This window comes from Marmota flaviventris, chromosome 3, assembly GCF_047511675.1.
Source record: "Marmota flaviventris isolate mMarFla1 chromosome 3, mMarFla1.hap1, whole genome shotgun sequence".
In the NCBI taxonomy this organism is placed as follows: Eukaryota; Metazoa; Chordata; class Mammalia; order Rodentia; family Sciuridae; genus Marmota; species Marmota flaviventris.
Genome location: NC_092500.1, coordinates 165,595,918 through 165,611,992, shown reverse-complemented (window position 1 = coordinate 165,611,992; position 16,075 = coordinate 165,595,918). Strand labels below are relative to the sequence as shown.

The 16,075-nt window shown below is 35.2% G+C and overlaps 1 protein-coding gene across 2 annotated transcripts in view; it reads right to left on the bottom strand.

Moving 5' to 3' along the window:
* The window catches only part of Ppp3cc (protein phosphatase 3 catalytic subunit gamma), a 71,958-nt gene that overhangs the window by 12,150 nt on the left and 43,733 nt on the right, over window positions 1-16,075 (bottom strand). For both annotated transcript variants that reach the window (XM_027926907.3, XM_027926906.3), the window contains exons 7-10: window positions 10,764-10,841; window positions 10,583-10,677; window positions 6,510-6,635; window positions 5,544-5,609 (exon numbers count right to left, since the gene is read on the bottom strand). In XM_027926907.3, the coding sequence (XP_027782708.1) occupies window positions 5,544-5,609; window positions 6,510-6,635; window positions 10,583-10,677; window positions 10,764-10,841 (365 nt within the window). The remainder of the gene's footprint in view (window positions 1-5,543; window positions 5,610-6,509; window positions 6,636-10,582; window positions 10,678-10,763; window positions 10,842-16,075) is intronic.

Below are 16,075 nucleotides of genomic sequence, written 5' to 3'. Positions count from 1 at the left end.
TAATACTAAGGCGCTTGTTCTTCCAGCTTCCAAAAATTTCTATAAAAATCTCCTCATTTTTGTGAGTATGTAACTTTTTAAATCTTTTTATTATACAGTATAAGAAATATACAGAAAATTACAAAAAACAAATATATAACTCAATGATTTATTACAAAGCAAATGCCTATAAAACCACACGACTCAGATTAATAAACAGAACAATGCTTGTGTCCCAGAAGCTCCCCACAGGCCCCTCCCCAAAGGAAATCATTCTTTTTACTTTCACTGGAATTGTTTTCTTGCCATCTTTATATAGTTTTACTGTGCAAACATGCATCCATACCTGCTACAGTTGCCCCTCAAGCAGCTGGGATTCCAAGTGTGTGCCACTATGCCTGGCTTTTTTATATCTTTCACAAATGGACCTTTTGTTAGCTGTTTTGCAAAATTCTCTACCACTTTGTAGCTTTCTTTTCATTTGTTTAATAAAATAAATAATTTTTTTGAATAAAATATTTCTTACTTTTAATGTTGCCCAATTTATTAATAGTTTCCTATATGGTTAGTCCTTTTAAGAAATTTTTTTCTTCTCCAAGGATATGAAGATATTTTACATTATCAATATTATAAGCTATTGTTTTTCCTTTTTTCTTTTTTGGTAGTGCTGGGGATTGAACCCAAGGACTCACTCTAGGCAAACCGTCTACCACTGACCTATAACCCCAGCCCCTTTGCCTTTCATGTTTGAATGTGAAAATCCACCTGGAATTTATTTTTGTGTTTGGAATATGATAGGGATAAGGTTTAATTTTTTAAAAATGGATGTAAACTAAATATTAAACAGACCATTATTTTCAGGACTGGGGCTGTAGTTCAGTGGCAGAGTGCTTACCTTGCACTTGTGAGGCACTGGGTTCGATCCTCAGCACCACATAAACATAAACAAATAAAATAAAGGCATGCTGTCCATCTACAACTATAAATTTTTTAAAAATACCATTATTTTCTTATATGCTGATAATATTTTGAATATCAAATCTCTAAGTATGTCTGGAATAAATCAACTTGACTGGGAGGTATCACCCTTTTTATATATACTGCTGGTTTTAGTTTGCTAGTGTTTTGTTTACAATCATCGTATCTAAATTAACATCCTTGTCAGGTTTTAGTATCATAATTATACTAGCCTCATTAAATAAGTTGGACAGCATTTCTTCTTTATTCTCAGGAATAATCTGTATAAGACTGGTGTTATTCCTTAAATGTTTGGTAGAATTTGCTGGTGATGCTATCTGCGCCTAGTATTTTCTTTGTAGGAAGACTTTGTTTTTTTATTTTTTTAATATTTTATTTACATTTTAGTTTTCGGCAGACACAACATCTTTGTTTGTATGTGGTGCTGAGGATCGAACCCGGGGCGCACCCATGCCAGGCGAGCGCGCTACCGCTTGAGCCACATCCCCAGCCCCTGTAGGAAGACTTTAAATGAGAGATTTTGACCTGTGGTTATGTGTTCTGAGTATTGGAACTGGTTATTTTTGTCTTCTTCTGTTTTTTTAATTACATATATTTTTAGTTGTAGATGGACACAATACCTTTATTTTATTTGTTTTTATGTGGTGCCAGGGATTGAACCCAATGCCTCATGCATGCTAGGCAAGTGCTCTACCATTGAGCCACAACCCTGGCCCGCCCATCTTCTTCTGTTTTAAACTGTTAAGGACTGAGCCCAGGGCCTTTGCATACTAGGCAAATGCTGTAACACTGAGCTACATTCCCATTCTTTGTCTTCTTTTTTACCCATTCAACGTTACTAGGGGCTCATTAATCGTATTAATGTTTTCAAAAGAACACACTTTGGTTTTGCTGTTCCTTTGTGCTATATTTTGTTTTATATTTTGGTAATACTACTCTTAATGTTTTATTTCATTCTGTCTAGTGTCTTTAGATTTAATGTGCTATCTGTCCTTTGATGATTTCTTGATGAGGGCAGATTTTTTTGCCTTTCTTATTTTCTATATTAAGGCTATAAATTTTCCTCTAAGCATAGCTTTAGCTGTACACCACAAGTTTCAACAGGTAATGCTCTTAATTTTCATTTAGTTTGAAATATTGTACTGAAATTTTCATTGTGATTTCTCATTTGACCCACAGATAAGTATATTTTAAAATCTCCTAAAATATGGGAATATTTTACTTATTTTTTGTTACTGATAATTACACTTCATTTCATATAATCAAAGAACATATTCATTAGATTTTAAACCTTTGAAATCTGAAAAGTTGATCAGAATATGGCCAACTTTTGTAAATGTTCAAGTGTGTTTGAAAAGGAGGTATATTCTACATGCATTGGACATGGTGTTTTTTAAATGTTCATCAGGTCAAGTTCATTGATTTGTGTTGTTTTAATTTTCTATAATCTTGCTGATTTTAATTACTTATTCTATTCGTTACTGAGAGATATTTGTTAGATTCTTGCACTATTATTGTGGATAGTTCTATCAACTTGTGCTTTACATATTATGAAGCCATGTTCACTGTATATAAACTTGAAACTGTCAATCATTTTTTTTCAAGATCCACTTTACAGAATATCAATCTATCTATATCAGCTTTTCTTTGGTTGGTATTTATGTTACATATTTATTCCTGTCCTTTTGCTTCCACATACATTAAAGTATAAAAAGTATATTTATGGTTTAGCTCTATCTCTTATAAAACATCATAAAATCTTTTATCCTAACCTGACAATCTATCCTTTATCCATTTACATTTAATGAATCCACAGGCACTCTACCATTGAGCTATATCCCCAATCCTTAGTATTTTTTATTTTGAAACGGGGCTAGCTTTGAACTTGTGATCCTCCTGCGACTGCCTCCTGAGTAGTTAGGATTACAGATATGTGCCACCATCATTCCATTTTTTTTCTATAATTTGAAAGTTATATAATTGAAATAACTTTTCTGCAGGTTACCCTAGAGATTACATATATCTCTTACTTATCTAAGTATAATGTTAATGGGTACTTTTCTCTCCTTTCCAGATGGGAAGTCCTCATACATTTTAACTGTATTTGTTCCACTATTTTTGTCATGTATTTTAATTCTTCTAAATTCAACAAAATCTTACTATTATCATTTAATAAAATCTATGTTCATCTGATATACCCACATATCGTCTACTACTCTACTCTTCATTCCTTCCTGAATCTTCAAACTTCCATCTGGCATTTTCCTTATGCTTGAATAATAATCTGTAGAATTTCATTTAGTGTATATCTCCTGATAATGCTCTTAGTAAAAATCTTATGGTAAAGGGAGGGGGTGTGTCTGAAAAATGCTTATTGCATCTTATTCCTAAAGGGTATTTCTACTAGGTACAAAATTCTAGGTTATCAGTTTTTATCTTTCAGTACTTGGAAAATGTTACCCTATTCTTTTCTGCTTCCACTGTTTCCACAAAGCATCTATTGTCAGTTCCACTGTTCTCTTTTGAAGGTAATCTTTTCTTGCGGGGTGCGGGGGGTGATGGCTGCTTTAAGATTTCCTCTGGAATGGGGGTATACCTCAGTGTTAAGATCAGAACACATGCTTAGCATTCACAAGGCCCTGAGTTTGATTCCCAGCACCAAAAAAGAAAACAAAGTGGTATTTATTTTAAGTACTTTTTCTATGATGTGTTTAGGTGTTGTTTTCTTTGTATTTATTCTGTTTACTGGACTTCTTCAATCTGTGGCTGAATGTCTTGTCATTTTGGTAAAATTTTACACATTATCTTTTCTTTTTAAAATTTTTTTTAGTTATACATGGACACAATATCTTTATTTTGTTTATTTATTTTTATGTGGTGCTGAGGATTGAACCCAATGCCTCACATTTGTGAAGCAAGCACTCTGCCACTGAGCCACAACCCTAGCCCCCATTATCTTTTCAAATATTACTTCTACCCCATTCTCTAAAATGCCAAACACATATATGTTAGGGCTATTCACGGTATTTTCTATGTCTCTTATGCACTTTTTATGCACTTTCCTTTTTTCTCTTCATATCTCATTCTAGATTGCATCTGCTGACCTATCTTCCATTTTACATTTTCCTCAAACTTTTTTTTTTTTTTTTGTAACAGGGATGGAACTCAGGGGCACTTGAGCACTGAGCCACACCCCAGCCCTATTTTGTTTAGAGACAGGATCTCGCTGAGTTACTTAGGGCCTTGCTAAGTTGCTGAGGCTGGCTTTGAACTTGTGATCCTTCTGCCTCAGCCTCCCCAGCTGCTAGGATTACAAGCATGTGCCACTGTGCCTGGATCCTCAATCTAGTCTTTAAGTAAGCATAATTTTGTTTTGTTTCTTAGCATAGTTACTTTATTTTTTAAAATCACACTTTTTTTTTTTTTGGTACTACTGAGAATTGAATCCAGGACCTCACATGTGCTAGGCAAGCACTGAGCAACATCTATATCCCTTTTTAATTTTTATTGTGATATGGGGTCTCACTAAATTGCCCAGATAGCCTCAAATGTGTGATCCTTCTGACTCAGTCTTCAGAATAGCTGGTATTATAGGAGAGTACCACCACACCCAGCTTCAGATATAAAATTTTAGATACTAATTTATACAAATGCAATTTCCAAAAATCTTGGTAAACAACCAAGAAAATGTTATTCTTTTTCCTTTTCTTTTTTTTCCTTCCTTTTTTTTTTTTTTTTTTTTTTGCAATGCTAGGGATCAAACTTTGGGCCTTGCACATACTAGGCAAGCACTCTACCACTGAGTTACACTCCAGTTATTCTTGATTTTCTTTTTTTTTATATTTATTTTTAGTTTTCGGTGGACATAATCTTTATTTTATTTTTTTATGTGGTGCTGAGAATCGAACCCAGCGCCCCGCACATGCCAGGCGAGCACGCTACTGCTTGAGCCACATCCCCAGCCCCTATTCTTGATTTTCTAATACTGCTTTACTTTCTTTCATAGCGTATGTCACCATCTGAGTTATATTTATTTCTTGTTTGTCTGTCCTACACTGGAATCTAAGATTTTTGAGATCAAGGATCTAAACATGTACCTGGCACGTATTAGGCATGTAATAAACACTGGTTGTTGACAGTATGTGGAAAGATTTATCTGAACAAAATTTCAAAACAGTAGAGGTCTTAAAAGCAAAAAATTGGAAAAAAATCTAATATCCAACAACATGGGATTGTTTAATACAAAAATGATTGACATGAACAACTATGTAACCATTAGAAATTAATCTACAAAAAAGTAAATGTTCCTATACCATTACAAAACCTAATTTTTGTGACTAAGAAAAATGAGAGAGAAGAATATATGCGAAGATAAAAGCACAGTAGACATCAAGATGTGAACAGTGGGTATCTATGCAATAGCATTACGGTGAGTGTTTTTTCAATTTATGATTTCCTGTATTTTTCAAATTTTATTTTTCTATGATGAACATTAATAATCTTAATAGGACAAAAAAAAATTCAAAATAAACTGAAATCCAACCTGAAATGTCTTAGGTTTATAATTCAAATGAGGAATAGCTTACCTTCTTCTTCCTCAATCAATTCATCTTTGGAGCATATGTTGAGGATGTTCACCAGCATCTCTGTGACTACATAAGACAAGAGTGTTACACAACTCACAAGCAACATTTTCTTAAGTATTATGGATATCTAAATAAATTCACATGTTCAATAAATATACACAACATTGTTTTAATATAATATTAAATAGCTATAGTAGGGGCTGGGGTTGTGGCTCAGTGGTAGAGCGCTTGCATAGCATGTGTGAGGCCCTGGGTTCGATTCTTCGCACCACAAATAAATAAATATAAAGGTCCATCGACAACTTAAAAAAAATAGCTACAAAGTATTGGCATTAAATGTAGACCACTGGGTTTACATAGAATTCAGGTAGACTGCTTTCTCCTGTAAGAGACTGCAGGCTTTAAGGATTTTTTGGCAGAATTACTTGGTTTTATAAGATGTCTGTTTAGAGCCTTTTGTTCAGATATGCACATGAAAAAAAATGTCTTCCCATTTTACAAAAAGCCTAGGTCCAACAGTCTTGTTTTATGTTTACATAGCTTATTTGTGTAGCTGTACAAATAAATTCTAAGGACAATAAATCCTGTCTAAGGGGCTGGGGTTATGGTTCAGAGGTAGAGCGCTCGCCTAGCATGCATGAGGCCCTGGGTTCAATCCTCAGCACCACATAAAAAAATAAAATATACTGTGTCGACCTATAACTAAAAAAACCCAAATAATTAATTATTTTTTTTTAAAAAATTCCCGTTTAAATCTCTTAGTACTGAAAAAAAAATCACTGAGGAAATGGTACAGTGACTATTATTTTAACAACTTGACAACACTTGGACAACTACTTATTAGCAAACATTTCTGATGTACTTTAAGAAAAACATTTGTGAACAGTCCAGGGGTCTCTTGCAAATACAACGTGTGCTCAGTCACTAGACAATGGAGGGTCTCGAAGCATGCTTCAGTTCTCTTACCTTTTTCCCCCACAAAAGGTAAAGACCATGTAAAAACATCCATAAAGTTTGGAAGCCAGTAGGGATGTGGAGAACAGTTAAACTGTCTGATATTCATGACGTTGTTTTCATATTTCAACACTGCAGCTAAAAAAGAAAAAGAAAAGTTGACACAGAAGAACATGACATGGCAACTGGTGTGCTCTGTACAGCTGTGTACTCACTACAGAGAATCAGGGATTTAGTTTCCATATGGAGATTCAAGACTAGGTATAAGGCAGATGAAAAATTTTAGGCATTTTATATAGTTCATTCTCTTAAGAATTATTCCAAGGAAAAGTTACCTAAGAGCTCATATAATGAAAGCACAAAAGGGGGCTGGGGATGTGGCTCAAGCGGTAACGCGCTTGCCTGGCACGCGTGTGGCCCGGGTTCGATCCTCAGCACCACATACAAACAAAGATGTTGTGTCTGCCGAAAAAACTAAAAAAAAAAAATATTAAAAATTCAAAAAAAAAAAAAAGCACAAAAGAAACTGAGCTCTGTACCTTCAAAGAGCTCACTGCATAGTAACTATAGAATCCTTGGTTCTACGTGAGAAAAATTTCCCCATAATTTTTTTTTTTTTAACAGGCCAAAGGATTACCAGACACATGTCTCCTCTGAGGGCAAATATCGCTCATCAAATTGATACAGCCTGTTTTGCTAGTCCTTAGCCAGACCCAAAGCTTTTTAATAAACTCTCTTGAGAGTTTATAAACAGCAGTTATCAATTCATTGTGGGGGATACAAATGGTAAACTTGGAGTAATTTGTAATTAATGGTCAAAAGTAGATTAAACCATCTCTGTACAATAGATTGGGTTTTAAAAATGCCCATTATTCCTATTCACAGTATACTGCCAGCAAGGTATAAATGTTTAATATTAACCAGTTCATACAGTTGTACACACACTCTGATGCCAAAATGATTTTCTTTCTATTTTAAATGTTTCTGTATCTAATTCCTTAGTCTGCATCACCTGCAATGCTATTTGCGCTATTCTTTTAATTATTTTTACTGTAGGCAGAAAATAGAATGAGATGCAGTAGTTCTCCAGAAATGATTGCTATAGTCATTTCCTGGTGCCTATTTCTTTGTCATAGGATAGACAGCCTTGTGTCCCTAAAACTTGGGTTACTGAATGCCTAAAATGCACATCATTGACTAAAAAGAAAATACACAAATATAGGATTTCCAGTTCCTAAAAACAACCCTAGCTGCTGAGTACACAACTTATTATTTTCACATACATGTATTTTATTTAGGTTCAATGAATATAATATCATTCAACAAATCCCTCAATCTAAACCAGGAAAAGAAGTGGGAGGTGGATCTCAATGAGGGATGATTAGAAAGAAGAGCTTAAAAAATTGTGTTCAGGTATGTTTCAGGGGACAGGAAAAAAACAAAACAAAACAACAGCAACAGCAAAAACAAACCTGGAATGAGAATCTTATAAAACAAATCCTAACTGAAGTGTCTTTTAGAAGAAAGATAAGGCAGGGAAGGGTAATGGAGTTTCCTTTTTTAATAAAAAAAAAGGCACTTGTACTGGGAGTAATTGAGTCATACCAAGTTTGTTTCAGATGTCATATTTTATGCCTTTTTCCTAAAACAACACTTAGGAAACAACAAGATTACTTTGAGATAAGTTACTAATTACATCAAAGCTAACAGGAAAACCCAAATAGAATGGCCCGTGACTTAAAAGGTTTACTGAAGAATAATTCAAGAATAAAACCAGATTACAATGGGGCAGAAAATGAGTTGCTAAGTTGCATTGTGCTGCTGATTTAGGTGGCAATTTTCAGCTGACACACTGATAGGCCCACTGGGCAATCAACACATACTCCTAATAAGGAAGCTAGAAAAAGAAGTGAAGGGAGTCTTCACTACAAATACCAGGGAAAGGCCACAGAATTCTGTGAGGATACCCAACAACACATGCAGTGCATTCCATTGATAAGGGAGGAAACCGAACAAAACCAGTCGTTCATATATAGGAAAAATTAGAAAAAAGCAAATAAGAAAGAATGAACCGAGGGAGAAGCAGAGCATTATAAGATAGCTCAGAGAAGAATTAGGAGAAATACAAAGAAAACATAAGGCTAGGAGAGAATTTAAAGTCACTGAGAAGAAGTGACAATAAATCAGATTTAAATGAGAATGTCATTCCATAGTTTACTTTTTTTTTTTCTTTTCCAATACTGGGGCTTGCACCCAGGGGACCTGTACATGCTAAGCAAGTGTTCTACCACTAAGCTACATCCCTAGCTCTCAAGAGTTTACTTTTAAATATTAAGTATATTGTGGATTTCTTTGAAATTTCTCTCCCCAACTGCATATACAAGGTATGACTATAAAGTAATGAGACTTAAGAAACCACCAACTACAAACACACGAGACCTTATATATCAGATGAGTGTGGTCCTTTGATGTTATCACATCAGGAACTATAACAGCAAAACATTACAGGATCACTTATACTTTATACTTAAAGCAATGCTGAATATTCATTTTCATGAGTCCATCTTATCTCCAACAACTCTATGTGACAAGTATCTTAAAGATCAACTGAAGCCCAGAGAAGTTCAGTATCTAGTTAGAATGACACACTGAAAAGCGAAGCAGGACTAAACTAGGAATTCAGCATCCTAGTTTAGTGCTCTTTTCAACACAATTTACTGCCTTGCCATATAATTAATCCAAAGATGCTCCCATTACTCAGAATGCTTTTGGAACTCTTCTGGAATTGCCTCCAGAGCCAGTGCACAAGCAACATGAGAGAAACAGTCTCATTACCTTATAATCATACCTTGTTCTGACCCCAAATGGTATCATCTAGCTGGATCACTCACCTTATTTATCAGTCTTGACTCCGAATGACTTTTGGCTGTCCAAAAATCAAATCCACCCTCAAAGGACGAAGATTTCCCATCATTGAGGATAATCAAAAGAATGTATCGAAGACTCTGAAGGCAATGCCAAAAGAGGAGTTCCAAAAATGTTTCTGAACAATGACTGCACTGTTGGAATACGAATCTGGCCTCCCAGGGTAACTACTTTGAAGGGACAATACTCATCTGGATATATTCATTTTGGCATGTTTGTTTTAAAAGTCCTATTATTTTATAGTCATACTTTATAAACAATAAAATAGTTACAGAGACATGAAGCTTTTGGTAGGACCACTGTCCTGATAGAAAATTTAGGAATCATAATTTGAAATTTCAAAAAATTTCAAAAAACACAAGAAAAAGTCTTAGAAGTAGAATTTCTGGGAAAAAAAAGGCATGCACATATTTGATACATATTTTTATTGGAAACTGAAGTTTAGAAAAATTATGTGACTCACCGGAAGTCACACTGTTAGTTTCTGGCAGGGCTTGGACTGAAATGAAGGAGTTTCTTTGTTTTCTTATTTTTTGTATGCTATTCATTCTATCCATACCGTATCTCCAGAAAAGCAAAAATAGCTTAATAATTCACAAACATTAAAACACCAAATGGTAATTTTTTGAGGTACTGTTATGAACAAACTCACCAAAACCCACAATTTATGCTAACTTTTCTGACATACTTCTGAAGTTATTTATTCTTCTTATGCTTTGACTGAGCAGTACAAACTTATTTTAATCACTTTTATATTAATAAAGAACCCAATAATTCTTAGAAGATGACGATCATACAGCAGTATAAAATTTAAATTTGTTAGCTTTGTTTCAATTAAGACTGCTTTTATCTTTTTTTTTTTTTTTTAAGGTGGTAGGAATTGAACCTAGGGCCTCACACATGCTAAACACATCTTTTCTGCTTATTTAAAATTTTTATTTGAAAATAGGGGATAGGGTCCCTATCAGGGGTGCCAAAAATATCTTGGGTTGCATGTATAGCTTAGTGGTACAGCATGTGCTTATTAACAAGTATGAGGCCCTCAGTTCACAATCCCCAGCACCCCAAAATTAAAATTAAAATAACACATACTCTCATATTTACACTAGAGATCACAGTTACTTACAAATTCAAACTCAAATATCACTGGACTCCTTTACCTTTATTGTTATAGACATCTAGGTAATTGGGAGCAGAGAAAATTGTAATAAGTGATGGAAAGCCGGTTGTTTGGCTCTTCCTATACATTCGATACCTGGAAGAGAGATAATAGCTTGTTTGTCTTGATATTAAAGATAAAAACTCTGCAGTGATATTTGATATAGTTTTAATTTAACTTACCCAGCATCTTGAGCTTCATGGGCTCTGATTATTGATAATAAATTGTTGTTCTGCAAAAATTCACAAACTGCAGGATAACTGAAAAAAAAATTAAGAAACCTAAATCCAGAATTAAAACAATTATTTTTTAATAGGAGGTAAGGGAAAATCCAAGATGATATGAGCTGATTTTGTTTCAAGATTATATATATGATATACCACGGAATGTTTGTTAAAAGTTTAGTACTCATCCCCTATTTCTCCATTTTACTAATATGTTACAGATCAAACACAAAGATAACAGACAACCCTAGAATTGACAGAGCTCTCCCAACTTTTTTTTTTTTTTGTACCAGGGATTGAACCCAGGGGCATTTAACCACTGAGCCACATCTCCAGCCTTTTGTTGTTGTTTTTTAATAACTTTATTTTATTCATTTATTTTTTGTGGGGTGCTGATGTTGAACTCAGGGCCTCACACATGCTGGGCAAGGGCTCTACCACTGAGCCACAATCCTGCCCTTCCCCAGCTGTATTTTATTTTGAGACAGAGTTTTGCTAAGTTGCTTAGGGCCTCGCTAAGTTGCTGAGGCTGGCTTTGAACATTCGATTCTCCTGTCTCAGCTTCCCAAGCCGCTGGGATTACTGGCATGCACCACCGCACTGGACCTTCATCTTTTAATTTTTTCATCTTAACCTATAACTATAACAATATTAACACAGCACCAAAACTATTCTCTTTTTCTCTTTATCATGTATAATTATTATTTTTTATTGTTGCTCCAAACATTACAATGATCTTGACATATCATATATCATACACTTGATTCAAATGGGATATGAATTCTTATTTTTCCCACGTGTACAGATTGCAGGATCACATTGGTTATACAGCCATGTTTATACATACTGCCATACTAGTGTCTGTTGTATTCTGCTGCCCTTCCTATCCCCTTCCTATACCCCCTCCCCTCCCCTCCCATCATCTCTCTCTACCCCATCTACTGTAACTCATTTCTCTCTCTTTTTTTCCCTTCCCCCTCACACCATCTTATATGTAATTTTATATAACAATGAGGGTCTCCTTCCATCTTCCGTGCAATTCCCCTTCTCTCTCCCATTCCCTCCCACCTCTCGTCCCTGTTTACTGGTAATCTTCTTCTCATGCTCTTCCTCCCTGCTCTGTTTTGAGTCGCCTCCCCCCTTATATTAAAGAAGACATTCGGCATTTGTTTTTTAGGGATTGACTAACTTCACTTAGCATAATCTGCTCTAATGCCATCCATCTCCATGCAAATGCCATGATTTTGTTATTTTTTAGTGCTGAGTAATACTCCATTGTGTATAAATGCATTTTTTTTAATATCCATTCATCTATTGAAAGGCATCTAGGTTGGTTCCACAGTCTAGCTATTGTGAATTGTGCTGCTATGAACATTGACGTAGCTGTATCCCTGTAGTATGCTCTTTTCAGGTCTTTTGGGAATAGTCTGAGAAGGGGAATAGCAGGGTCGAATGGTGGTTCCATTCCCAGCTTTCCAAAGAATCTCCATACTGCTTTCCAAATTGGCCGGACCAATTTGCAGTCCCACCAGCAATTACAAGTGTACCCTTTTCCCCACATCCTCGCCAGCACTTGCCAAAACTACTCTTGATTATAAAAAGTATCATAGCAGCGAGCATGTGTATTTGTGTGTACATGTTTGTATGTGAGATACAGCAGATGCTACAAACAGCATACATGATTTCTTCAGCCAGCAGATTACTAAACTGTTAGAAAACAAAAGGATCTACTTATAGCTTCACTAATAATATCAATACCAAGACAATATTATACAGGAATATTTCAATAGTAGATGTAAATATTACAAACACATTCTAATGAAAGATATGATATCTGTACATACTCCTAACATAGTCTTAGTACTACTATCTTTCTGAATGATGAACACCTAATAGGAAGAACTGGAGAACACCATTAACTTGGAATTATTCAGGTGTTAATTATTAAGTTTATTTTTTAAAAAAATCTTTATTTCTCATTATGCTCATTAAAAATAGACTGTAGGGGACATCATCAAGATAGCATAATAGAAAGTCCTCAGCCCCCATGCCTGCACAGAAACAGCAATTTGCAGCCATTCATAGACAAAGTGATTATGTGAATATGTTAGGATCTAAGTGGGAGGTTGTGAAATCTTGGTGGAGCCAATACTGAGGAGGAGTGCTTACAGAAGGAAAGTACTTCCCCAAACCCTGGTCTCCACCACAGATCCAGAGATAGACTGTCCCTCTATGGATGTAGCTCCAGTCCTGCTAGCAGCACTACCCTCTTAGGTCCTTGAAAGTAGTGATGACAATTTATACCCCCAGTAACAGAGACCAAATTGCAGACCTGAAGCATCCCTACCACCAAGGTATAGCTCTGCTATACTGTGGCCCAGAGGCAACCCTGCTTTTCCAGAGACCTGATGGGAGCCACCCCTGTCATACTGCTGACTGGACCCAAACACTGATCTCAATCAGCCCTCTGACCCAGTTTGACTTCCATTCTACTGAGTTCCAGAGGTGGTCCTCCAAGGACCTGACAGGAGATATGCCTGTCCTTGCTCCCAGTAGTAAGCCTGCCAAATGTGGAACTACTGCAGCCCTTTGACCCAGCTCCATCCCTGCTCAACCATGATCCCAGGTGAGTCCAGCACTGATACCAATGCAAGTCTACACGAATCAGAAAGAATCAAGCAAACACTACACTACTAATAAGGAACTATTAAAGCTCTAATAAATGACACCAGAGATATGACAGTCATGAATTACATGACAAAGAATTCAAGTTAATAATCTGAAAGAAGCTCAGTGAGCTACAAGAAAACACAGACAACTAAATGAAATCAGAAAAACCATACATGAACCAACCAAGATGTTAATAAAGAGACAAAAATAATTAACAAAGATTTAGCTAACAGAAATCCTGGAACAAAAGAGCAAAATGACTAATTGAAAAATAAAAACAGAGTGCTTCCATAGTAAAATCATTTGTGCAGAAGAAAAGAATTAGTGAACTCAAAGACAGGTCATTTGAAATTATCCAGTTAAAGGAACAAAAAGAGTATAGAAAGTATAGAGACTTCTGGGGGCAGCATTCTGCATAGGCATTTTGAGAGTTCAAGGAGAATATAGAGGGGAAAGGGGGCAGAAAGCTTATTTAAAGAAAAAAATGGCTGAACATTTCTCAAATCTATAAAGGGAAATAGATATCACAACTCATGAAGCCGAAAGGTCTCCAAATAAGTAAATCCAAAGATGTCTACACCAAGATGCATTATAATTAGTCAAAAGTCAAAAACAGGAGAATTTTGAAAGCAGCAAGAGGAAAACAGCTAGTTACAAATAAAAGAGCACTATCAGTGGATTTCTGAGAAGAAACTTTACAGGCAAGAAGAGAAGGGAATGATATGTTCAAATTAGTAATAGAAACAAACAAACAAAAAACCCTGACAACCAAAGTCTTAAAGGACTTTACCCAACAAAATGCTCTTTAAGAATGAAGGAGAGCTGGGAACAGTGACACATGCCTATAATTCTAGCGGCTCAGGAGACTGAGTTAGGAGGATTGCCAGCTCAAAGCCAGCCTCAGCAACTCAGCAAGGCCCAAAGCAATTCAGTGAGACCCTGCCTCTAAACTTAAAGAAATATAAAAAATGGCTGGTGATGTGGCTCAGTGGTTAAACATCTCTGGGATAAATCCCTGATACCAAAAAAAAAAAAAAAAAAAAAAAGGAGATAGACAAATATTGAAGGAGATTGTTACCCCAGACCTGCCTTAAGAGAACTACTAAAGGGAATTACTCAAGTTAAAATAAAAAGACACTGAACAAGATGAAAACATATGAAAGTATAAATCTCACCACTAAAGGTAAATGCAAAGAAAAAACAAAATATTGTTATATTGTAGAGAAGACAGGAATGGCCTCCTCCTGTAAGACAAAATAGGCTTTAAAGAGCTGGGGTTGTGGCTCAGCATTAGAGTGCTTGCCTAGCATGGGTGAGGCCCTGGGTTCAATCCTCAGCACCACATAAAAATAAATAAATTAATTAAAGATATTGTGTCCAACTACAACTAAAAAAATGAATATTAAAAAAAACAGGCATTAAGTTGGAAATTGTTATGAGAGAAAACCCATACATAATCTGATTACAAAAAGGGAAAAGAACCTGAAGAGATGTTTGAATAAAGACATACAGATATAGCCAATAGGGATATTAAAAAATTCACAACATCACTCATCATAAAGGAAATAAAAATCAAAACCACAATAACATATCACAGCACACTTGTCAGATGGCTATACAAAAAAGACCAAAAAGTACTGGTAAGGATGCTGGAGAAAAAAGAATCTTTGGTTACTGCTGATAAGAAAGTAAATTAGTACAATTATTAAGGGAAACAGTATGGGAATTCCTTGAAAAATTAAAAAGAGAACTATCACATGATCCAGTAGTTCTATTTCTGGGTATATACCCCCCCCAAAAGAAAGAAATTGGCACCTTGAAGATGTATCAGCACTTTCATGCTCAGTGTAGTATTATTCATAATAGCCAAGATACGGAAACAACCAAAGTGTGTGTGTGTGTGTGTGTGTGTGTGTGTGTGTAATTTAGTCTTAAAAGAAGAGACCTCTGCCATTCATAATGACATGGATAAATCTGAAGGACACTGTTAGATAAAATAAATCAGACACAAAAGAATAAATACTGTATATGACCTCACTTATATATGTAGAATCTAAACTAGTTGAATCTATAGAAGTAGAGGTTTTCAGGGGGTTACAGAGTTGAGTGAAAAGAGATGTTAGAGAACACAGTAGGACTTGGAGTGTAGCTCAGTAATAGCATGTTTAGTATGCACAAAGCCCTGTGCTCAGTTCCCAGCACCCAAATAAAGACAAAGAATACAAAGTTTGTTATAAAAGATAAGTTCTAGAAATCCAATATACAGCATATATAAACTACAGTTAACAATATTGTACTGGTTGCTTGAAATTTGCTAAGAGGGTAGATCTTAAGTGCTCACCATATACACACAAAAAATGGTAACTATGTGAGGTGGAAGAATATGTTAATTTGGTTGAATATAATGATCATTTCACAATGTATATGAATATCTATTGTACGCCTTAAATAAATACATTTTTTACTTTAAAATAATGCTAAATTTAGCACTGATAATGCTAAAAATGAATAAATAAAAGACTGCATACTCACATGATGTGGAATTTTAAAATATAAAAGGATATACAGTGAAATACCTCCTTTCTTCCCTGATAGATACC